Below are 25,521 nucleotides of genomic sequence, written 5' to 3' on the forward strand. Positions count from 1 at the left end.
AAGAACTGAAATAAGAGGGCAGTCTGCAGAGGCTTAGATACAGGGTAATCACAGAGGTAAAAAGTATATTAATATAACTGAGATAAGGAGCAGTCTGCAGAGGCTTAAATACAAGGTAATCACAGAGGTAAAAAGTATATTAATATAACTGAGATAAGGGACAGTCTGCAGAGGCTTAGACACAAGGTAATCTGTGTTGTTACACAATAAAAAGTTTGGTGTAAACTATTCTTTTTAAGTGAGTGTGGCTCCTCCCCACAGCTTCTCAGGTGCTATTAGTTTGTTGTTCTGTGCTGGTGCCTTTATAGTTACTCTTTGTGTCTTCAGTAAAGAGAACCCTAGTTTGGTCTCTCTAGAGTCATTTCCCTATCTTCTTTTGTATAGGCAGTCTGTTTCCTGTTTCTATGTAATCATCATATTATTAGACCTTCCTCACCACAGCTCTAGTTATGATAGTGGTACAAAGAGTTTACTGGTTAACAGAAATACTGCTTGCTGTTTTCTATTATGGGATATTGGTATCCCCTTCATTGGGCTCCATTTATCAAGCGTCGGCTGGACAGGGGTGTACATATGCGCTCCTGTCCGCCACAGCTCGCCTCTGGCGGACAGAAATCCGTTGGTGGAATTCAGCATTGCACACGAGCACTATTTTGCACTCTTGTGCAACGCCGCCCCCTGCCCACGCACAGCCAATCACTTGCGGGCAGGAGCTGTCAATCTCCCCCTGTCAGACGAGACCGGGGACATTGAAATTCTCCACCTAAAAGGTGGAAAAGAGGATTTGAAGCAGCGGTCTGATGACCGGTGCTTCATAATTATGGACTGCAGGTTCTCTTGTCAGAACCTGCAGTCGTAGGGAGGAGTGGGCTTGATAAATAAGGCCAAGGTATCTCTCTATATTGCACATCCAGTGCATATACGTACAACTTTTGTCCCCATTTCATATAATTTAGCTTTGAAAATTTAGGATTTTCCTATTCTCTGGACTGTAAATGCACCTGCTGACTTCAAGTGCAATTCTTTTAAGTTCCCAATTGGCTTTATCGGATGAAAACTGCAAACAATGCACTTTATGCTCACGTTATAACCATGACTAATGTTTAGACTTAGCTGATATGTTCTGCTAATGCAGCACAACAGAAATGTTTTCGATTTACTAATTGTTTACGTCCCTTAAATTCCACAATAGGATACAAAGTATTTACCACCTTTAAATACAAATAGAACAATTATTAGATTAGATTACATTAAATAAAAGTGTGTCTTATTAATTAATGTTCCTAAAAACTCTCTTTATCCTCAGGGAAGGATACCACCCTCCTCAGTTTTCTAGCGAGAATCTAATCGGCATGAGCAGAGCGCGCAGACCTAACAACGCCATTTTTATCAACTTTGAAGATGGAGAGGTGCCAACAGAGCCAAACCCAGCTGCAGCTACGAACTGGAAGAAACAGTGCACTAACCCTACAGACATGCAGGCCGAGCATGAGATGAAACGGGTATGCTTCCTGTCATATGCTGTATAATAGCGCTAGCAGGGGATGAAATGGGTATGCTTCCTGTCATGTGCTGTATATTAGCGCTAGCAGGGGATGAAACGGGTATGCTTTATATCAGCGTTAGCAGGGGATGAAACGGTATGCTTCCTGTCATATGCTGTATTATAGCGCTAGCAGGGGATGAAACGGGTATGCTTCCTGTCATGTGCTGTATATTAGCGCTAGCAGGGGATGAAACGGGTATGCTTTATATCAGCGTTAGCAGGGGATGAAACGGTATGCTTCCTGTCATATGCTGTATTATAGCGCTAGCAGGGGATGAAACGGGTATGCTTCCTGTCATATGCTGTATTATAGCGCTAGCAGGGGATGAAACGGTATGCTTCCTGTCATATGCTGTATAATAGCGCTAGCAGAGGATGAAATGGGTATGCTTTATATCAGCGTTAGCAGGGGATGAAACGGTATGCTTCCTGTCATATGCTGTATTATAGCGCTAGCAGGGGATGAAACGGTATGCTTCCTGTCATATGCTGTATAATAGCGCTAGCAGAGGATGAAATGGGTATGCTTCCTGTCATGTGCTGTATATCAGCGCTAGCAGGGGATGAAACGGTATGCTTCCTGTCATGTGCTGTATATTAGCGCTAGCAGGGGATGAAACGGGTATGCTTCCTGTCATATGCTGTATAATAGCGCTAGCAGGGGATGAAACGGGTATGCTTCCTTTCATATGCTGTATATAATCGCTAGCAGGGGATGAAACGGTATGCTTCCTGTCATGTGCTGTATATTAGCGCTAGCAGGGATGAAACGGGTATGCTTCCTGTCATATGCTTTATATCAGCGTTAGCAGGGGATGAAACGGTATGCTTCATGTCATATGTGCTGTATGTCAGTGCTAGCAGGGATGAAACGGGTATGCTTCCTGTCATGTGTACTGTATATTTGCGCTAGCAGGGGATGAAACTGTATGTTTCTTGTCATATGTGCTTTATATTAGCGCTAGCAGGGGATGAAACGGGTATGCTTCCTGTCATATGTGCTGTATGTCAGTGCTAGCCGGGGATGAGGTGGGTACATATTTGCTGTATGTCAGCGCTAGCAGGGATGAAACGGTATGCTTCTTGTCATCTGTGCTGTATAATAGCGCTAGCAGGGGATGAAACGGGTATGCTTCCTGTCATGTGTGCTGTATAATAGCGCTAGCAGGGGATGAAACGGGTATGCTTCGTGTCATATGTGCTGTATGTCAGCGCTAGCAGGGATGAAACGGGTATTCTTTTTTGTCATGTGCTGTATATCAGTGCTAGCAGGGGATGAAACAGGTATGCTTCCTGTCATATGTGCTGTATATTAGCGCTAGCAGGAGATAAAACGGTATGCTTCCTGTGATGTGCTGTATATTAGCGCTAGCAGGGGATGAAACGGGTATGCTTCCTGTCATATGCTGTATATCAGCGCTAGCAGGGGATGAAACGGTATGCTTCCTGTCATGTGCTGTATATTAGCGCTAGCAGGGGATGAAACGGGTATGCTTCCTGTCATATGCTGTATATCAGTGCTAGCAGGGGATGAAACGGGTATGCTTCCTGTCATGTGCTGTATATTAGCGCTAGCAGGGGATGAAATGGGTATGCTTTATATCAGCGTTAGCAGGGGATGAAACGGTATGCTTCCTGTCATATGCTGTATAATAGCGTTAGCAGGGGATGAAACGGGTATGCTTCCTGTCATGTGCTGTATATTAGCGCTAGCTACGGTAATGTATTTATATGGACCTAAGGGAAATAAAAACATACAAACGATGACGCAGTATTTCACACTCACAGAAAATCTAATTACTCCAAAAGGGGTCTAATGAAACCGTATCTCTATCACTCTCCTCTTTTGGTTTGAGGTTGGAATCTGTACTGTACCAGGATGTTCTGTGGTTTATAGACGATTGGTTATTTAGGATTTTCATAAGTTTTTATAAAGAAAGATTTTCATAAGGATTTTTCTCATTTTGTTTCCAGCTGTTTGAGATTCGTCCCATTTGGTCTAAGAACGCGATAAAGGCCAACATTAGTGTTCACCCGGACAAGCTGAAGCAGCTGCTGCCATACGTGGCCTATTATATGGTGAGCATAATCGCCCTCTTGTATTCTCTTTTAGTGCAGACCTATATCTTATAAAGTTGCCCTCAGGGGTCAAGTTGAGCAGGAAAGCATGGGAACGGAGTTCCTGCACTATTTTTGCTGGAGGAACTAAGTTCCCTCTGGACAGAGAACAGAAACACTTCAGTAAACACTGATGCTGCTGGTGGGAGGAGCTGCAGCACAGTCTGGTTAGAGGGATAGTGAGATCCTCTAGTAATGGGCAGTAACACTTCCTACTATACACTAAATGCAAGCTTGTCAGCTGTCCTGCTGTGTGATCACCCCGCACTGTGTAGAACACATGGCGCTTAGAAATAGGACTATTGCACCTTAAAGGGACAGTCTACACCAGAATTTTTATTGTTTAAAAAGATAGATAATCCCTTTATTACCCATTCCCCAGTTTTGCATAACTAACACAGTTATATCAATATACGTTTTACATCTTTTATTACCTTGTATCTAAGCCTCTGCAGACTGCCCCCTTATCGCAGTGCTTTTGGCAGACATGCAGTTTAGCCTATCAGTGCATACTCCTAAATAACTCAACGGGGGTGAGCACAATGTTATCTAAATTACACACATGAACTAGTACTGTCTAACTGTGAAAAACTTTTGAAATGCTCTGAGCTAAGAGGCGTTTTTCAACGGTTTAGAAATCGGTTTGAGCCTTCCTATGTTTAGCTTTTCAAAAATACCACCAAGGGAACAAACAAATGTAATGATAAAAGTCAATTGGAACGTTGTTTTAAATTAAATGCCCTATCTAAATCATGAAAGTTTAATTTTGACTAGACTGTACCTTTAAGTGGGTGAAACTCTGTGACAGAGGAGGATTCTCAGGCCCAAAGGCAACCATTCAAGACTTCATTGGATTTAATTTGCTGATTTCTTTACATACATATAACTACAGTGTGTGTATGTGTGTGTGTGTATATATATATATATATATATATATATACAGGTATACCTCACTTTACAGTGCTTCACTAATACAGTGCTCTGTGTAGATTTTAAAACAGTGCTGTAATCATTGTGAGATTGCAAGAAAAGTGACTGGCACCATTTTGTTATGCTTGGTTCACTCTGTTTACAGCATTACAGTGCAATCTGTGTCTCAGTGCTATAGGCAAATTTGACTACAGTGATTGTCACTATTTTACAGGTACAGTATTTATTGAATACTAATTGAATACTGTGCTGTGTTAGTGTTAAACTAAACGTAGCACTATTGCACCCTAAATATATGTTAGTTCAAACCTGTTTTCAAGTCTTTAAACACACTGGCAAGTGAAAAGAAAGCTAAAACTGCCTTGTTTCACTTTAAGGCGGTTTTCACTTTACAGCACGGCTCCGGTCCCTAACCCGCTGTATGAGCGGGGTATACCTGTGTGTGTGTGTATGTATGTATGTATATATATATATATATATATATATATATATATATATATATATATATATATATATATATATATATATATATATATATATATATATATATATATATATATATATATAGTGAGGGGGGGGGGGAGTCTTGTTGAGTTTCCACACTTTTTTTTGTAGGACTTGACACCTGGTTGCCCTGATGTTGTTTGTAGCACTGTATCATTGTCATTGGGTCCCAGTAGCCATATTTACTAACCTTTATTAGGCTGAGAAGCACTCATTTTTTTTACAAGTCAGGGTTTTCCATATAAGTCAGGACACCAGACATGTTTCTTTTTAAGACACGATGAGTCCACGGATCATCATCCTTACTTGTGGGATATTCATCTCCTGGTCAGCAGGAGGAGGCAAAGAGCACCACAGCAGAGCTGTTAAATAGCTGTTTCCTTCCCTCCCACTCCAGTCATTCTCTTTGCCTACGTTAGTGATAGGAAGAGGTAAAGTAAGGTGTTAGATTGTGCTGCTTTGTTCTAGGGTGTAGCCGTAGTCCAGATCAGTCTCTTCAGTAGAGCTTTTGGTGGCTTTAGAGCAATGGGAACTGGTGGGACATAATTCTCACTGCGCCTCCCATATATTTATGCTGCCCTAATCTTGATAGCCTAAGCAATTGTTAACTCAGGCTTCATCATCTTCCACAGGGCTATGGGAGGGACCTCTTAAACCTGCTGGACTGTCCTGCTGTCGGACAGCATTAAGTGCTGACTTTTTCTTTATTCTTGAGATTAACACACAGAAAAAAGACAGAGAAAAGTGGGCACTTTAAATGAAGATATTCACATAAGGCTCAGAGCCTGGGACGCTTTATGTTTGGACATGACACTCTTTATGTTAGAGAGTTTTATTACAGACATCAGAAGTACAGGAGCACTGGGGCTGGGAGATAAGCTGCATATTTGTTTCAGTGGTTGTTTGTAATAACGGCTTATTTTTTTCTATGAAGCCGGTTGAGGTATGTTTAGTGACGCCCACGATGGGCGGGGTTACTGTTTTCGTGCGTGTCTCTGAACTGCACAACACTTAGCCTTCTCTTGTATATGAGGAACGGCTGAGCTACGTCGCACTTGAACCGCATCTTTTTTTGCAGAATATTAAGCAAGCGGTTAGTGCACTATACAGCCCTTTGTATCCGGATAGCTTCAGTACATCGCAGGGAGTCCGGTTGTCAGGTAGGCGCCTCAGCAGAGCTGCTGAGGTGTAGGGGGGGGGTCTGAATTTTATTCATTTCCCTGTTAAAACGTCTTTTTACTTGGTAGCAGTAAAATAGTGGACGTTTTAAAAATTTAAAGCTGCAGTAGCATTTATTTTATATCAACATTGGAAGTTGCTTAGAGGTTTGATTTGGGAAACGTTTTTTCTTCCTGCAAGTAAGAAAGTTCCCTTTTAAATCTTAAAGTGACAGTAACGTTTTTTTGTAAAAAAAAAAAAAAAAATTTTTGAAAGTTATTTTTTTCTTTCATTGTTATTTTATTGGATTCAGTATGGACATTGGAGCCGTGGAAAATGTTACTTGCTCCATGTGTTTGGATGCCAATATGGAACCACCAATTCCTTTTTGTCCCTCGTGTATTGAGAGGGCTTTAAGTTATAGAGAAAAAAAATTTGTGATCAAGATTTTTCTAAAACAGATTCTTCTAAGGACTCTAATGAAGAGTCAGTGTATGCCGCAGTTTTCTCCCCAAGCGTCCCAAACTTTAGCGCCCGCTCAAGCAGTGCCCTGGCCTGTACTTCTACTTTAGCGACTGCTGGGGTTACTTTAAAGGACATAGCCGCGCTTATGTCTTCCACAATTTCTGATGCGTTGTCCGCTTTTCCTATGCTACAAGGCAAACGTAAGAGGAAAGTCAACCATGTTGGAAATCTCGGATGTACCCTCCCAGGGATCTGAGATGGAGGGTGTAGAGGTTCTATCAGAAGGGGAAATTTCAGATTCATCATTGCCTTTGACCGATTCAGAGGTTGTTTCTTTCAGATTTAAACTAGAACACCTCCGCCTGTTACTCAGGGAGGTTTTGGTTACCTTAGACGACTGTGATTCCACAGTAGTGGTCACTCCTGCGAAGTCGAGTAAATTGGACAAATACTTCAAAGTTCCTTCTTACTCAGATGTTTTTCCAGTTCCTAAGTGAGCTTCGGAGATTGTTTCTAAGGAATGGGAGAGACCAGGTATTCCCTTCTCTCCGTCTCCTATTTTCAAAAAAATGTTTCCTATAGCTGACACTGTCAGAGAAGCCTGGCAGACAGTACCTAAGGTGGAAGGGGCTATTTCCACCTTAGCCAAGCCAACTACTATTCCTATTGAGGATAGTTGTGCTTTTAAAGATCCCATGGACAAGAAGTTGGAGGGTCTACTTAAAAAGATTTATGTTCACCAGGGTCTGCTATTGCAGCCGGCTGCGTGCATTGCAACTATTAATAGTGCAGCAGCTTATTGGTTTGATGCTCTGTCCGATTCTCTCAAGACTGAGACTTCTTTGGAGGAGATCCAAGATAGGATTAAAGCTCTGAAATTAGCCAATGCTTTTATTACGGATGCTTCTCTGCAAATTACTAAATTGGCAGCTAAGAGTTCAGGGTTCTCTTTCCTAGCCCGCAGAGCCTTATGGTTGAAACCTTGGTCTGCGGACGTGTCATCCAAGTCTAAGCTTTTAGCAATACCTTACAAGGGGAAGACCTTGTTTGGACCTGGCCTGAAGGAAATTATCTCTGACATCGCGGGAGGTAAGGGTCATCTCCTTCCTCAGGATAAGAAAAGTAAACAAAAAGGACAACAAAGTCATTTTCGTTCCTTTCGAAATTTCAAGGGAAATTCTTTCTCTTCCTCCTCTAAACAGGAAGGGAACTATTCGCAATCTAAGTCTACTTGGAGACCCAACCAGCCTTAGAACAAGGGTAAAAAATCTAAGAAGCCTGCTGCTGAATCCAAAACGGCATGAAGGGTATGCCCCCGATCCGGTACCGGATCTGGTAGGGGGCAGACCTTCCTTCATTCAGGCTTGGGTTCAGGACGTTCAGGATGCCTGGGCAATAGAAATAGTGTCTCAGGGATACAAATTGAAGTTCAAAAATTTTCCTCCCGGAGGAAGGTTTCTTCTTTCAAGATTATCTGCAAACCAGATAAAAAAAAAGAGACATTCTTACATTGTGTAAGAGACCTTGCCTCCCTGGGAGTGATTGTTCCCCTTCCAGTACAGGAACAGGGGCAAGGGTTTTATTCAAATCTGTTTGTGGTTCCCAAAAAGGAGGGAACCTTCAGACCTATTTTAGACCTCAAGAGTCTAAACAAGTTTCTCAGAGTTTCGTCATTCAAGATGGAAACTATTCGTACCATTCTTCCATTGATCCAGGAGGGTCAATTTATGACGACAGTGAATTTAAAGGATGCATATCTACATGTTCCTATCCACAGTAGGGTTGCACCGATACCGATACTAGTATCGGTACCGATACCAAGTACTTGCATGAGTACTTGTACTCGTGCAAATGCACCGATACTTAAACCGATACCTCCACTTACTACCCATATGCTATCTTGTGGTGTTTTTTTCAAACTGCATGTTCCCATTTCATTTAAAGCTGGAGTGGAGACTAAACTAAAAATAGTTTACTACTGTTCTGCCAATACAAATTGCTCTTATTTGTATTATTGTAGGAGAGATTACTGAACTGCGTTCAGACAAACCCCTGAAGTACTGGGCAGTTAATAAACTGAGATTTTCAGCTCTGGCTAAAATGGCCCAAAAATATATTTCTGCCCCATGCAGTAGTGAGGAAAGTAGGGTTGCACCGATACCAATACTAGTATCGGTACCGATACCAAGTATTTGCATGAGTACTTGTACTCATGCAAATGCACCGATACTTAAACCGATACCTGCACTTCCTGCCCATACTCTATCTTGTGGAGATTTTTCAAACTGCATGTTCCCATTTCATTTTGAGCTGTAGTGGAGACTCAACTAAAAATGGTTCACTTCTGTTCTTCCAATACAAATTGCTATTGTATTATTGTAAGAGAGATCACTGTACCTTGTTCAGACAAACTCCTGAAGTACTGGGTAGTTAATAAACTGAGATTTCCAGCTCTGGCTAAAATGGCCCAAAATTATCTTTCTGCCCCATGCAGTAGTGCTGAAAGTGAGACTTTTTCAGCTTAGCATTAAACAACATTACTGATAACAGAAACAGACGTATAGATGAACATACAGAGATGCTTCTGTTCCTTAAAAATAACTTGCTACTAACTTGTTATAATTGCTAGATTGCCTGTTATACTGCTAGTTCTTCTCTTGCACAATTATGCTCAAAACATACTGTACTCTGAGGAACATCCTTAGCTTATATCATTGCAGGAAGAGTGTTCATAGAAAAAAGTTAAGTTAAATCCTATGAACACACATCTTACAATAATAGGACTAGATTTAGATTACATTTGATATGTAAGCTTTAGCAATGCTCTGTTCACATTTCCAACTCCATAGCCTTTAATGGAGTAGGACGTGTAATGAGAGCATTGGTAAAGCTTACCAGTCAAATGTAATCTAGCCCATAGTGTTGTTCACCATGATCAAACAGTATTCTGTTCTATTTTTTACTGTATGGCACGTTTGGTTGGTTGCAATTTTATATTTGTTAATATATTTTATTGTAATATTTTTATTTCTAAACATGTTCTGTGAACTTTGTGACAAATAAAACTTGTTTTATTATTTCATAATGTATTTTGAGCTACAGTCCTTCATAATTATAAAGAAGGAATCTTAAATAATTAGTCTGTATTGTGCTTGGTAAACTGTCACATGACATTAAAAAAAAGTATCGGTAATTGGTATCGGCGAGTATTTGAAAACAATTATCGGTACTTGTACTCGTCTTAAAAAAAATGGTATCGGTGCAACCCTAATCCACAGAGATCATCACAGGTTCCTGAGGTTTGCCTTTCTAGACAAACACTTCCAGTTTGTGGCTCTTCCTTTCGGTCTGGCCATGGCACCCAGAATTTTCACAAAGGTTCTAGGGTCTCTGCTGGCGGTTCTAAGACACATTGCAGTGGCGCCTTATCTGGACGATATTCTAATCCAGGCGCCATCTTGTCAACAAGCAAGATCTCATACTGATGTTGTGCTATCCTTCCTGAAAACTCACGGGTGGAAGGTAAATCTGGAAAAGAGTTCCTTAATCCCGAAGACAAGGGTGACTTTCTTGGGAACTCTAATCTATGAGGATTTTTCTGACAGAGGTCAGGAAATTAAAGATTCTAGATACTTGTCGAGCCCTTCAGTCCAATCCTCGGCCGTCAGTGGCTCAGTGCATGGAAGTAATCGGACTGATGGTGGCGGCAATGGACATCATCCCGTTTGCTCGGTTCCACCTCAGGCCTCTACAGTTAAACATGCTCAGGCAGTGGAATGGAGATTATGCAGATTTGTCTCCTCGAATAACCCTGGAACAGGAGATGAGGGACTCTCTTCAATGGTGGTTGTCTCTGGATCATCTATCCCAGGAAATCTGCTTTCGCAGACCTTCCGGGGTGATAGTGACAACAGACGCCAGCCTTTTAGGATGGGGAGCTGTCTGGGGTTCCCTAAAGGCTCAGGGACTATGGACTCAGGCAGAGTCTGTTCTTCCTATAAACATCCTGGAACTAAGAGCGATCTTCAATGCTCTTCTGGCCTGGCCTCAGTTGGCTTCGGCCCAGTTCATCAGATTCCAGTCGGACAACATAACGACAGTGGCTTACATCAATCATCAGGGAGGAACGATTAGTTCCTTAGCGATGACCGAGGTAGCCAAGATAATCCGGTGGGCGTAGGCCCATTCTTGCCATCTGTCAGCGATCCACATCCCAGGGGTGGACAACTGGGAGGCGGATTTTCTGAGCAGGCAGACTTTTCATCCGGGAGAGTGGGAACTCCATCCGGAAGTGTTCTCCAACCTGATTCTCAAATGGGGTCGGCCGGAGTTAGATCTCAAGGCATCTCGTCAGAATACCAAGCTCCTGAGATACGGGTTGAGATCCAGGGATCCCCAGGTGGAACTGATAGATGCTCTGGCAGTTCCTTGGTCCTTCAGCCCAGCATACCTATTTCCCTCGTTTGCACTTCTTCCTTGGGTCATTGCTTGAATCAAATAGTAAAAGGCATTGTTGATCCTCATTGCTCCTGCTTGGCCTCGCAGGATTTGGTATGCCCATCTGGTGGACATAGGAAAAAAAAAAGAGTGCGTCCGCAGTATCTTCTAAAATATCAGCTTTAATGTTCACACAACTTTAAAATACAACAAACAGGAAAATTGGCAACAACATGCACACAAAAATGATGGTGTGGCACTGATGGCTTACGCGTTTCGGCAGAAAAACGTAGTCATAGCCTGCAGTACCTAGTGTCATACCTGATTAAATAGTTACACATATTATCCCATTGGATAATTAAAACTTAAAAACAACACCCCCTTCCTGAGTGCAAGTTAACCCTTCAATTACCTGCATAATACAGCAATTCTATATGCCTATTACCTGAAGCAAATGGATGTGCCCCTGTGTTAAGTGATAAAGTTAATGTATAACCACGATGTAAGTTAAGCAAGAGATTATAGAGGGTACCTTATGTGCAAGCAGAGTAGAAGACCTAAGAAGAAGATACATACAATGCAATATAGTATACTATGATGTAATGAAAGGGTAGCAATCCTTCTGGCCGCTATACTGGAAAAGCCTCTAGATAACTTAACATAGGCACTATTGAATATACAAGGACGACCATCCTCAATATCTATAATAGATGTGTATGACACTATAGTTTGAATAACTACAACCTGTAGGAGACTAAATTACATGCTCAAATAGTAAGATAATCTTATTAAACATGTGTCCTACTGTGATGTAGCTTATACCCTACTCTTAGGGGTTATTGTTCCCAAAAATTCATAATGTCGTATTTGGAATTAAGACCACTAGGAATCCTTTTTGCTAATGTGAAGATCCAAAATGTTTCTCTTAATTCCAAAATACGGTCGATGGAGCCACCCCTTTTGAGTTTAACAATTTTTTCTATAGCGCACCACGAGAAGGTGGCAAGATTCCCACCATGTAGAACCCCAAAATACCGATCTGGTGGACATGTCATCCCTGCCACCTTGGAGACTTCCGTTGAGGAAGGACCTTCTCATTCAAGGGCCCTTCCTTCACCCAAATCTAGTTTCTCTGAAGCTGACTGCTTGGGGATTGAACGCTTAATCGTATCCAAGCAGAGTTTTTCTCACTCGGTCAAAGAGACCTTGATTCAGGCGCGTAAGCCTGTAACTAGAAAGATTTACCATAAGATATGGCGTAAATATCTCTATTGGTGTGAATCCAAGGGCTATTCATGGAGTAGAGTTAGGATTCCCAGAATTTTGTCTTTTCTCCAAGAAGGTTTGGAGAAAGGTTTATCGACAAGTTCTCTAAAGGGTCAGATCTCTGCCTTATCTATTTTGTTACATAAACATCTGGCAGATGTCCCAGTTGTACAATCTTTTTGTCAGGCCTTGGTTAGGATCAGGCCTGTGTTCAAGCCAGTTACTCCTCCATGGAGTCTAAATTTAGTTCTTAAAGTTCTTCAAGAGGCTCCGTTTGAGCCTATGTATTCCTTAGATATTAAGTTGTTATCTTGGAAAGTTTTTATTTCTTGTTGCTATTTCTTCAGCTCGAAGAGTGTCTGAGCTCTCGGCGTTGCAATACAATTCGCCTTACCTTATTTTTTTATTCAGATAAGGTAGTTTTACGTACTAAACTAGGTTTTCTTCCTAAGGTTGTTTCAGACAGGAACATTAATCAGGAGATTGTTGTTCCTTCCTTGTATCCTAATCCTTCTTCTCAGAAGGAATGTCTTCTGCACAATTTGGACGTAGTGCTTTAAAATTTTACTTACAAGCGACTTTTCGTCAGTCTTCTTCTTTGTTTGTAGTTTTCTCTGGAAAACGTAGGGGTCAGAAAGCTACGGCTACGTCTCTTTCTTTTTGGCTGAAGAGTATCATCCGCTTTGCATATGACACTGCTGGGCAGCAGCCTCCTGAAAGAATTACAGCTCATTCCACTAGGGCTGTGGCTTCCTCATGGGCATTCAAAAATGAAGCTTCTGTAGAACAGATTTGCAAGGCTGCAACTTGGTCTTCTCTCCACACTTCGTCTAAATGTTATAAATTTGATACTTTTGCCTTGGCTGAGGTTGCTTTTGGGAGAAAGGTTCTTCAAGCAGTGGTGCCTTCCGTTTAGGTTCCCTGTCTTGTCCCTCCCTTATCATCTGTGTACTCTAGCTTTGGTATTGTATCCCACAATTAAGGATGATGATCCGTGGACTCATCGTGTCTTTAAAAAGAAAAGAAAATTTATGCTTACCTGATAAATTTGTTTTTTTTTTTAGACATGATGAGTCCACGGCCCGCCCTGTTCTTTTAGACAGGTTGTTTTGTTATTATAAACTTCAGACACCTCTCCACCTTGGCTTTTCCTTTCTCTTCTTAACTTCAGTCGAATGACTGGAGTGGGAGGGAAGGGAGGATCTATTTAACAGCTCTGCTGTGGTGCTCTTTGCCTCCTCCTGCTGACCAGGAGGTGAATATCCCACAAGTAAGGTTGATGATCCGTGGACTCATCGTGTCTAAAAAGAAACAAATTTATCAGGTAAGCATAAATTTTTCTTCTTATTTACTCGCAGTGCTTATAATTGGCTTTTATCATTTTTAGATAACAAAACAAAGGTTAACAAATGTGATATGGGCAGGTTTTGCTAGATAATGCGCCACTGCTTATGCTGGAACATGCGCCAAACCTACATATACCCAGAGCACTAGATTCTTATGTAATTAAGGAGAATAATATTCTTTACAGGCTGTCACATAGGTAATAATTATTGTAAGAGGGGCGTTAGGGAGATGTGTATAATTTACTATAACATTAAACACGGTTATATAAAACGCGTACAAATGGAATTGGCTCATTCTGTGTCTGTCCTTCCCCCTGCAGCTGACCGGCCCCTGGAGGAGCCTCTGGGTGAGATTTGGTTATGACCCCAGGAAAAACCCAGAATCCAAAATCTACCAAGTATTGGACTTCCGAATCCGATGTGGTGTAAAATATGGTAAGTTTGGAAAAATGAATTCTCTACAACAGTGTTTTTTTATTAATAAATTATTCTGCAAACAATGCATAGTGATATAATATCATGACACTGGTTATATCTGAGGCTGAGATAAAGTGTAACATATATAATATTTAGCTGTTATCATGTGTGAGATTATATTTGTATTATCTGTGTTTCAGTGCTGCTCTCCTCTCATAATCCATTGTTCATACATGGTGTTATAACTGCCCCTGTAAAGCCACAGCCACTCATTCTTACCCAGTGTGCACTTTTCTCTAGAAACCTAATTGCCTGGATATTTAATCTGAATCTTTAATCTTCTATTTATGTCATGTAATGCATTACCATTATCTGTCACTGGGGGGCAGAAGTGGTTTATTAAAGTTATTGAATTGCAACAGTCTCCCTTTAATCTGGGATGATTTGTTCTGTAGACCCTTTTGATATGCAGGCAATATGGAAGTGCCTATATTAATGTAGAAGCTGCTGACACATTACTACTAAAGCGATATGTGTTACATGAGATTATATGCACCTTGTTACACACTGACAATTCTAGCAAGGTCTCATCATTGGAGTTTATTAGTATAATTTAACAGTTTCTGTTGCTCTTCCACAGTTTTATAGTAAAATGACTTTTGTCTACTTCTGGTATTATTGTTCTTTATACATTGCAAACTGACAGGTGAACATCCTAGTTGTGCGCTGCATAAAGCATTCACTGTTTATCAGGTGCTCGCTAGTTGTGCGCTGCATTAAGCATTCGCTGTTTGTCAGGTGCTCGCTAGTTGTGCGCTGCATTAAGCATTCCCTGTTTATCAGGTGCTTGCTAGATGTGTGCTGCATTAAGCATTTCCTGTTTGTCAGGTGCTCCCTAGTTGTGCGCTGCATTAAGCATTCCCTGTTTGTCAGGTGCTCGCTAGATGTGCGCTGCATTAAGCATTCCCTGTTTATCAGGTGCTCGCTAGATGTGTGCTGCATTAAGCATTCCCTGTTTGTCAGGTGCTCGCTAGATGTGTGCTGCATTAAGCATTCCCTGTTTGTCAGGTGCCCGCTAGATGTGCGCTGCATTGAGCATTCCCTGTTTGTCAGGTGCTCGCTAGATGTGCGCTGCATTAAGCATTCCCTGTTTATCAGGTGCTTGCTAGATGTGTGCTGCATTAAGCATTCCCTGTTTGTCAGGTGCTTGCTAGATGTGCGCTGCATTAAGCATTCCCTGTTTATCAGGTGCTTGCTAGATGTGTGCTGCATTAAGCATTCCCTGTTTGTCAGGTGCTCTCTAGATGTGTGCTGCATTAAGCATTTCCTGTTTGTCAGGTGCTCCCTAGTTGTGCGCTGCATTAAGCATTCCCTGTTTGTCAGGTGCTCCCAAGTTGTGCGCTGCATTAAACATTCCCTGTTTGTCAGGTGCTCGCTAGATGTGCGCTGCATTAAGCATTCCCTATTTGTCAGGTGCTCGCTAGATGTGTGCTGCATTAAGCATTTCCTGTTTGTCAGGTGCCAGCTAGATGTGTGCTGCATTAAGCATTCCCTGTTTATCAGGTGCTTGCTAGATGTGTGCTGCATTAAGCATTCCCTGTTTGTCATGTGCCCGCTAGATGTGCGCTGCATTAAGCATTCCCTGTTTGTCAGGTGCCAGCTAGATGTGTGCTGCATTAAGCATTCCCTGTTTATCAGGTGCTTGCTAGATGTGCGCTGCATTAAGCATTCCTTGTTTATCAGGTGCTTGCTAGATGTGTGCTGCATTAAGCATTCCCTGTTTGTCAGGTGCTTGCTAGATGTGTGCTGCATTAAGCATTTCCTGTTTGTCAGGTGCTCCCTAGTTGTGCGCTGCATTAAGCATTCCCTGTTTGTCAGGTGCTCGCTAGTTGTGCGCTGCATTAAGCATTCCCTGTTTGTCAGGTGCTCGCTAGATGTGCGCTGCATTAAGCATTCCCTGTTTGTCAGGTGCTCGCTAGATGTGTGCTGCATTAAGCATTCCCTGTTTGTCAGGTGCTTGCTAGATGTGTGCTGCATTAAGCATTCCCTGTTTGTCAGGTGCTCGCTAGATGTGCGCTGCATTAAGCATTCCCTGTTTGTCAGGTGCTCGCTAGATGTGTGCTGCATTAAGCATTCCCTGTTTGTCAGGTGCTTGCTAGATGTGTGCTGCATTAAGCATTCCCTGTTTGTCAGGTGCTCGCTAGATGTGTGCTGCATTAAGCATTCCCTGTTTATCAGGTGCTTGCTAGATGTGTGCTGCATTAAGCATTCCCTGTTTGTCAGGTGCTTGCTAGATGTGTGCTGCATTAAGCATTCCCTGTTTATCAGGTGCTCGCTAGATGTGTGCTGCATTAAGCATTCCCTGTTTGTCAGGTGCTTGCTAGATGTGTGCTGCATTAAGCATTCCCTGTTTGTCAGGTGCTTGCTAGATGTGTGCTGCATTAAGCATTCCCTGTTTGTCAGGTGCTTGCTAGATGTGTGCTGCATTAAGCATTCCCTGTTTGTCAGGTGCTCGCTAGATGTGTGCTGCATTAAGCATTCCCTGTTTATCAGGTGCTCGCTAGATGTGCGCTGCATTAAGCATTCCCTGTTTGTCAGGTGCTCGCTAGATGTGTGCTGCATTAAGCATTCGCTGTTTATCAGGTGCTCGCTAGTTGTGTGCTGCATTAAGCATTCGCTGTTTATCAGGTGCTCGCTAGTTGTGCGCTGCATTAAGCATTTGCTGTTTATCAGGTGCTCGCTAGATGTGTGCTGCATTAAGCATTCCCTGTTTGTCAGGTGCTCGCTAGATGTGCGCTGCATTAAGCATTCCCTGTTTGTCAGGTGCTTGCTAGATGTGTGCTGCATTAAGCATTCCCTGTTTGTCAGGTGCTTGCTAGATGTGTGCTGCATTAAGCATTCCCTGTTTGTCAGGTGCTTGCTAGATGTGTGCTGCATTAAGCATTCCCTGTTTGTCAGGTGCTTGCTAGATGTGTGCTGCATTAAGCATTTCCTGTTTGTCAGGTGCTCCCTAGTTGTGCGCTGCATTAAGCATTCCCTGTTTGTCAGGTGCTCGCTAGATGTGTGCTGCATTAAGCATTTCCTGTTTGTCAGGTGCCAGCTAGATGTGTGCTGCATTAAGCATTCCCTGTTTATCAGGTGCTTGCTAGATGTGTGCTGCATTAAGCATTCCCTGTTTGTCAGGTGCCCGCTAGATGTGTGCTGCATTAAGCATTCCCTGTTTGTCAGGTGCCCGCTAGATGCGTGCTGCATTAAGCATTCCCTGTTTGTCAGGTGCTTGCTAGATGTGTGCTGCATTAAGCATTTCCTGTTTGTCAGGTGCCCGCTAGATGTGTGCTGCATTAAGCATTTCCTGTTTATAAGGTGCTTGCTAGATGTGTGCTGCATTAAGCATTTCCTGTTTGTCAGGTGCTCGCTAGTTGTGCGCTGCATTAAGCATTCCCTGTTTGTCAGGTGCTTGCTAGATGTGTGCTGCATTAAGCATTCCCTGTTTGTCAGGTGCTTGCTAGATGTGTGCTGCATTAAGCATTCCCTGTTTGTCAGGTGCTTGCTAGATGTGTGCTGCATTAAGCATTCCCTGTTTGTCAGGTGCTCGCTAGATGTGTGCTGCATTAAGCATTCCCTGTTTGTCAGGTGCTTGCTAGATGTGTGCTGCATTAAGCATTCGCTGTTTATCAGGTGCTCGCTAGTTGTGTGCTGCATTAAGCATTCGCTGTTTATCAGGTGCTCGCTAGTTGTGCGCTGCATTAAGCATTTGCTGTTTATCAGGTGCTCGCTAGATGTGTGCTGCATTAAGCATTTCCTGTTTGTCAGGTGCCAGCTAGATGTGTGCTGCATTAAGCATTCCCTGTTTATCAGGTGCTTGCTAGATGTGTGCTGCATTAAGCATTCCCTGTTTGTCAGGTGCTTGCTAGATGTGCGCTGCATTAAGCATTTCCTGTTTGGCAGGTGCTCCCTAGTTGTGCGCTGCATTAAGCATTCCCTGTTTGTCAGGTGCTACCTAGTTGTGCGCTGCATTAAGCATTCCATGTTTGTCAGGTGCCAGCTAGATGTGTGGTGCATTAAGCATTTCCTGTTTGTCAGGTGCCAGCTAGATGTGTGCTGCATTAAGCATTCCCTGTTTGTCAGGTGCTTGCTAGATGTGTGCTGCATTAAGTATTCCCTGTTTGTCAGGTGCCCGCTAGATGTGTGCTGCATTAAGCATTCCCTGTTTGTCAGGTGCTCGCTAGATGTGCGCTGCATTAAGCATTCCCTGTTTGTCAGGTGCTCGCTAGATGTGCGCTGCATTAAGCATTCCCTGTTTGTCAGGTGCTCGCTAGATGTGTGCTGCATTAAGCATTCCCTGTTTATCAGGTGCTTGCTAGATGTGTGCTGCATTAAGCATTCCCTGTTTATCAGGTGCTTGCTAGATGTGTGCTGCATTAAGCATTCCCTGTTTGGCATGTGCCCGCTAGATGTGCGCTGCATTAAGCATTCCCTGTTTGTCAGGTGCCAGCTAGATGTGCTCTGCATTAAGCATTCCCTGTTTATCAGGTGCTTGCTACATGTGCGCTGCATTAAGCATTCCTTGTTTATCAGGTGCTCGCTAGTTGTGTGCTGCATTAAGCATTCCCTGTTTGTCAGGTGCTTGCTAGATGTGTGCTGCATTAAGCATTCCCTGTTTGTCAGGTGCTTGCTAGATGTGTGCTGCATTAAGCATTTCCTGTTTGTCAGGTGCTCCCTAGTTGTGCGCTGCATTAAGCATTCCCTGTTTGTCAGGTGCTCGCTAGATGTGCGCTGCATTAAGCATTCCCTGTTTGTCAGGTGCTCGCTAGATGTGTGCTGCATTAAGCATTCCCTGTTTATCAGGTGCTTGCTAGATGTGTGCTGCATTAAGCATTCCCTGTTTATCAGGTGCTTGCTAGATGTGTGCTGCATTAAGCATTCCCTGTTTGTCAGGTGCTTGCTAGATGTGTGCTGCATTAAGCATTTCCTGTTTGTCAGGTGCCCGCTATATGTGTGCTGCATTAAGCATTTCCTGTTTATAAGGTGCTTGCTAGATGTGTGCTGCATTAAGCATTCCCTGTTTGTCAGGTGCCCGCTATATGTGTACTGCATTAAGCATTTCCTGTTTGTCAGGTGCCCGCTAGATGTGTGCTGCATTAAGCATTCCCTGTTTGTCAGGTGCTCGCTAGATGTGTGCTGCATTAAGCATTTCCTGTTTATAAGGTGCTTGCTAGATGTGTGCTGCATTAAGCATTCCCTGTTTGTCAGGTGCCCGCTAGATGTGTGCTGCATTAAGCATTCCCTGTTTGTCAGGTGCTCGCTAGATGTATGCTGCATTAAGCATTCCCTGTTTGTCAGGTGCTTGCTTGATGTGCGCTGCATTAAGCATTCCCTGTTTGTCAGGTGCTCTCTAGATGTGTGCTGCATTAAGCATTCCCTGTTTATCAGGTGCTTGCTAGATGTGTGCTGCATTAAGCATTCCCTGTTTGTCAGGTGCTTGCTAGATGTGCGCTGCATTAAGCATTTCCTGTTTGTCAGGTGCTCGCTAGATGTGCTCTGCATTAAGCATTCCCTGTTTGTCAGGTGCTCGCTAGATGTGTGCTGCATTAAGCATTTCCTGTTTGTCAGGTGCTCGCTAGATGTGCTCTGCATTAAGCATTCCCTGTTTGTCAGGTGCTCGCTAGATGTGCGCTGCATTAAGCATTCCCTGTTTGTCAGGTGCTTGCTAGATGTGCGCTGCATTAAGCATTCCCTGTTTGTCAGGTGCTCGCTAGATGTGCGCTACAGTCTGTGCGTGATCAGATATGCAGCATATGCTAGAATTTGGTGCTGTCCCCTTACGCTTGTGCATAGGACTTTTGCATGTGTGCAAGACAACATTTTTTTGTTAGCTATTCCAGTCCCTGTGCTTACTGTTGTTCATTATGCGGGAGCTTTAGTTGCAGATCGTATTCGGGGTAAGAGCACAATCCGTCCTCACTGGTTATTCTGTGTAATGCTTTTTCTGTAATTACTAGATTGTTCACTCTTTCTGCGGTCTGATAAAATAGTTAAAGCCACAGGATTCAGATAAAGGGCTGTAATAGTCTAACAAAGTGATGCTCTAATCTGTTAGATTTACAGGATATCATTTTGTGACTCTCGACCCTGCTCCACTGTTTGTGTTTAAACTGCTTTACGTGAGTTAAACACACAGAAGTGCTGGTCCCGAGCAGAGCCCCTCACACAGCAGCGCTAGTTGCACATCTGAGTCGTGTAACTAGCGCTGCTGATTGGATGAACAGTGGGTTCTGCTCGGGACCAGCAGTGCACTGCATGCTTAGAAAGGCACTTCTACTTTGTGTTTAACCGCAATGGAGTTTAAACACACACAGTAGAGCCGGGTTGAAAGCCATAAAATTACATGATCTAACGGATTAGAACATTCTGTTTTTTCATCTGTTATGGCCCTTTAAACAATTTTCCAATTTACTTCTATTATCTGTTTTGCTTAGATCTCTTTTTGTATCCTTGGTTTAGAGTGCATACATAGGAAGGCTCAGGAGCTGAGAGCTAGCTGCTGATTGGTGGCTGCGCATATGCCTAGTCATTGGCTTGCCAATTTGTTCAGCTAGCTCCCAGTAATTCATTGCTGCTCCATCATCAAAGGATAAGATAATGAAGTGTGTCCATTTGAAACTGAAAACCCAGCTTAAAGGCTGCAGTTATCTGCTGTCTCTCGGAGCATGTATTTTAAGGTTGAGAGAGGGTTTTTTTAAAGGGACGGTTGAATTCATTTGCGCATGTCGTTTTTGCATTAGACCTTAGATTTCTGTGTGTTGAATCCCAGCAAGTATTGCATCTGCAGAGCAAAACACAACCAGTCATGGACGACTACTTGCGACTGACGCTCCTGCTCACCTGCAATATGTGTGACACTGAAGTAGGACTTTACTTATGTGTGTAAAATATAGTTATCTAGAGTCAGTAATGGAAAAACAACTTAGTGTTACAAATGACCTCATACAACGGGTCATTTCTCTACTCTCAGCTTTACGTTACGTTTTATAAAACATCTGCTTCGGTTTGTAACAGAGCTTTAAAGGGACAGTCAAGTCCAAAAAAAAAACTTTCATGTTTCAGATAGGGCATGTAATTTTAAACAACTTTCCAATTTACTTGTATCACCAATTTTGCTTTGTTCCCTTGGTATTCTTAGTTGAAAGCTAAACCTAGGAAGGCTCAAATGATCATTTCTGAGCCCTTGAAGGCCGCCTCTTATCACATGCTTTTTTATTTGCTTTTCACAACAGGGGAGAGCTAGTTCATGTAAACCATATAGATAACATTGTGATCACGCCCGGGGATTGTGGCCTACACTGAACTAATTGGCTAAAATGAAAGTCAATAAATAATAAATACAAAGTCATGTGATCAGGGGGCTGTCAGAAGATGCTTAGATACAAGGTAATCACAGAGGTAAAAAGTGTATTAATATAACTGAGATAAGGGGCAGTCTTCAGAGGCTTAGATACAGGGTAATCACAGAGGTAAAAAGTGTATTAATATAACTGAGATAAGGAGCAGTCTGCAGAGGCTTAGATACAGGGTAATCACAGAGGTAAAAAGTATATGAATATAACTGAGATAAGGGGCAGTCTGCAGAGGCTTAGATACAAGGTAATCACAGAGGTAAGAAGTATATTAATATAACTGAGATAAGGAGCAGTCTGCAGAGGCTTAGATACAAGGTAATCACAGAGGTAAAAAGTATATTAATATAACTGAGATAAAGGGCAGTCTGCAGAGACTTAGATACAAGGTAATCACAGAGGTAAATAGTATATTAATATAACTGAGATAAGGGAGCAGTCTGCAGAGGCTTAGATACAAGGTAATCACAGAGGTAAAAAGTATATTAATATAACTGAGATAAGGAGCAGCCTGCATAGGGTTAGATACAAAGTAATCACAGAGGTAAAAAGTATATTAATATAACTGAGATAAGGAGCAGTCTGCAGAGGCTTAGATACAAGGTAATGACAGAGGTAAAAAGTATATTAATATAACTGAGATAAGGGGGCAGTCTGCAGAGACTTAGATACAGGGTAATCACAGAGGTAAAATGTATATTAATATAACTGAAATAAGGAGCAGTCTGCAGAGGCTTAGATACAAAGTAATCACAGAGGTAAAAAGTATATTAATATAACTGAGATAAGGAGCAGTCTGCAGAGGGTTAAATACACAGTAATCACAGAGGTAAAAAGTGTATTAATGTAACTGAGATAAGGGACAGTCTGCAGAGGTTTAGATACAAGGTAATCACAGAGGTAAAAAGTATATTAATATAACTGAGATAAGGGAGCAGTCTGCAGAGGTTTAGATACAGGGTAATCACAGAGGTAAAATGTATATTAATATAACTGAGATAAGGAGCAGTCTGCAGAGGTTTAGATACAAGGTAATCACAGAGGTAAAAAGTATATTAATATAACTGTTGGTTTTGTAAAACTGGGGAATGGGTAATAAAGGGATTATCTATCTTTTAAAACAACAAAAATTCTGGTGTTGACTGTCCCTCTAATAGTGTCTATAACACAACAGTGTAGGTGATGTCCTGCCGATACCTGTACCTCTCATTTGTTTGCTAGTTTGTTTCTGACATTTTGCTGTAAATTGCTTCCCGTTAGGCTACACCCCAGACATGCCTGTGAAGGCGAAGCGTAGCACTTACAACTACAGCCTGCCCATCACGCTGAAGAAACCAAGTGAGTGCTGCTCGGGGCGGGCACAGAAGGGAGCGGGAAACTGCCAGATATTCTGCTAGTAGTGAATCCGAGTCAGGGGCTGATAAAGCATAATACACATCTCATTAGATTACAGGGGCCCCAGGCTCTGTATCTCAATCATCCCATTATCCTTTGCATTTTCAGCCCCGCAGATTGTCAGCATGCAGAACATCGCACAAGGACTTGGTCCATCAAGCTCACCAGGAGTAAAGAAAGCGTCTAACAAATACAAACTGAAGGTGAGCTTAGACACGTTCTTTCTACAGATCTCTAATAAAAAGACATAATGGTGCATATTCAATACAACTGACTTGTGAAGCTAACGTCTTGCTGAAGAAAAGTGGCGCAGAATTCCTAACGATTTGTTCCCGGCTCTCGTCAGAGCAAGGAGAGGTGAGATCAATAGAGCCACTTCTATCTTGTTACTGCTGGAGTAGTCTGTCCATATAAAAAAGATTGACTGAAATAGAAAAGGAGAAAGTTCCCTGAAAAAAAAACTAATGGTGTGATATAGTAATAACGTATTGACTCATTTCATCACTACGATGTCACAAACATCCTTTTTCCTCCTCTCCCTATTAGGAGTCCAATTACATTTTCAGAGATGGGTCATTACCTCCATATCGCCAGATGTTTTACCAACTCTGTGATTTGCACGTAGACAGGTACTTACCTTATTTACATCATTGTACATCTTGCTCAGCATATGTTCATTGTTATCCTCTATACATGTACATTAGACAGCAATGGATTGTTATCTATATACATACAACCTATATCAGTATCTGCATACGTTATAAATGCACAATATATATTATTATTAAGCACTGCCGTACAAAAGTTATACATGCATGATAAATGTTTTTATATATGTGCAGTATATATAAGCAATTAAGTGCCTATCAGTGTTTTATATATGCACTTTATATATCGACACATAAACTGATGGTAAATCCTAGTGTTGCAAAAGCGCTAGTATTTACCATCACTGAAAATAAAGGCCAGCTTCATTCATCAGTTTAATAAAAACAACAAAACAGATGAAAAGGTGCTTTTATTTTGCCACGGCTTCACTGCTTAGCTAAGCGGCTCTGCTTGTTTTTCTTTTACAAGATATGACAAGTCCACAGATTTCATCCTTACTTATGGGATATCGCAGCAGGAGGAGGCAAAGAGCTCCACAGCAGAGCTGCATAAATAGCTCCTCCCTTCCCCCCGCAACCCAGTCATTCTCTTTGCCAGTGTTAGTGATAGGAAAAGGTAAAGTGAGGTGTTTACTTTAGATTCTTCAATCAAGAATTTTTTATTTTTAAATGGTGCCAATGTGTACTATTTTACTATAGAGCAGCCTCTGAAGTTATAGCCTCCTGGCTATGGGAACTGGTGGGGTTTTAGCCTCGCTGCGCCTCCCATTATTGTGCTGCTCTGATGTGCTGGTCTTAGAGAAATTTAAAATAAGACCTCTCTATCGTCACAGGACCTCAGGAGGAAGAGTGGACCTCTTGACACTGAGTTTTCATGCTGTTCCTCAGCATGGAGGTAAGTGTCAGGGTTTTTTCCCTGTTGTGTTTGCCATGTGCTGCTGGCAGCCATTTTACTCACCTCTCTTCCTGACTGGTGCATTGTGGGGGATACTGCTCAATTCCTGCACCTACTTTTATGGCCAGACTGGTGTGCATCATCCATGTTAGACAGGATGCAGTCTCAGAATTGTGATGTCATCATTTATTATTTAAAGGGCCTCTGTTAAGTATGCTTTGCCTTTGCGTTGTCTCAAACCTGTTTGTGAGAGTTCCTGTGTATTACCTGGCTGCCTGACGTCCTTCCTGGTTCCTGATCCCTGGCTTGTTCCTGATTCTGGCTCGTCTGACTATTCGCTTTGGCTCCTGACTCGGCTCGTCTGACTACCAGCTCTGGTTTTGATTCCTGGCTTGTTATTTGACTTGTGGACTTTTTTTTATTATTTTTTGCTATTAATAAAGGTGTGATTATTTTTGCATTTCTCGTCTCAGTTTGATTCCTGGCACCCTGACATTACGCAAAGGCCATGAATCCTGATGGTGCTAATAATCCACCTTTACCTACCATCATTTCCAGGATGGATGTACAGGATCACCGCTTGGATCAATTTGCACTAGCCCTGCAAACACTGCTGACTCGCACTGCACATTTGGACCTATGCCTACCAGGTGCATGTCTGGTTCTGCACCTCTACCTCAGTGATATGGAGGCGATCCTATTCAGTGCAGAGGGTTTTTGAACCAGGTGGGCATTTACTTTGAGATGTTACCTCAGGCGTTTCCCTCTGACAGAGCTAAGGTGGGATTTTGCATCTCGTTACACTCTGACACAGCTCTTGCCTGGGATAATCCCTTGTGGGAGACAAATAAACCTGTGATTTCAAATTACCCTGAATTTGTGGCCTCCTTTTGAAGGGTATTTGATGTTCCGGCTCGCTCCTCCTCTGCTGCTAAACTACTCATGTCCATTCAGCAAGGTTCAAGATCTGTTGCTCAGTATGCTATTGAGTTCCGTACGCTTGCTGCAGAGGTAGGTTGGAACAATGAAGCCCTTGTTG

The 25,521-nt window shown here is 42.4% G+C and overlaps 1 protein-coding gene across 2 annotated transcripts in view; it reads left to right on the plus strand.

The window, feature by feature from the left end:
• Nucleotides 1-25,521, plus strand: part of GTF3C5 (general transcription factor IIIC subunit 5) — a 59,353-nt gene that overhangs the window by 12,960 nt on the left and 20,872 nt on the right. For both annotated transcript variants that reach the window (XM_053696237.1, XM_053696238.1), the window contains exons 4-9: nt 1,307-1,502; nt 3,521-3,625; nt 14,091-14,205; nt 22,845-22,922; nt 23,088-23,182; nt 23,526-23,608. In XM_053696237.1, the coding sequence (XP_053552212.1) occupies nt 1,307-1,502; nt 3,521-3,625; nt 14,091-14,205; nt 22,845-22,922; nt 23,088-23,182; nt 23,526-23,608 (672 nt within the window). The remainder of the gene's footprint in view (nt 1-1,306; nt 1,503-3,520; nt 3,626-14,090; nt 14,206-22,844; nt 22,923-23,087; nt 23,183-23,525; nt 23,609-25,521) is intronic.

This window comes from Bombina bombina, chromosome 12 (genome assembly GCF_027579735.1).
Source record: "Bombina bombina isolate aBomBom1 chromosome 12, aBomBom1.pri, whole genome shotgun sequence".
In the NCBI taxonomy this organism is placed as follows: domain Eukaryota; kingdom Metazoa; phylum Chordata; class Amphibia; order Anura; family Bombinatoridae; genus Bombina; species Bombina bombina.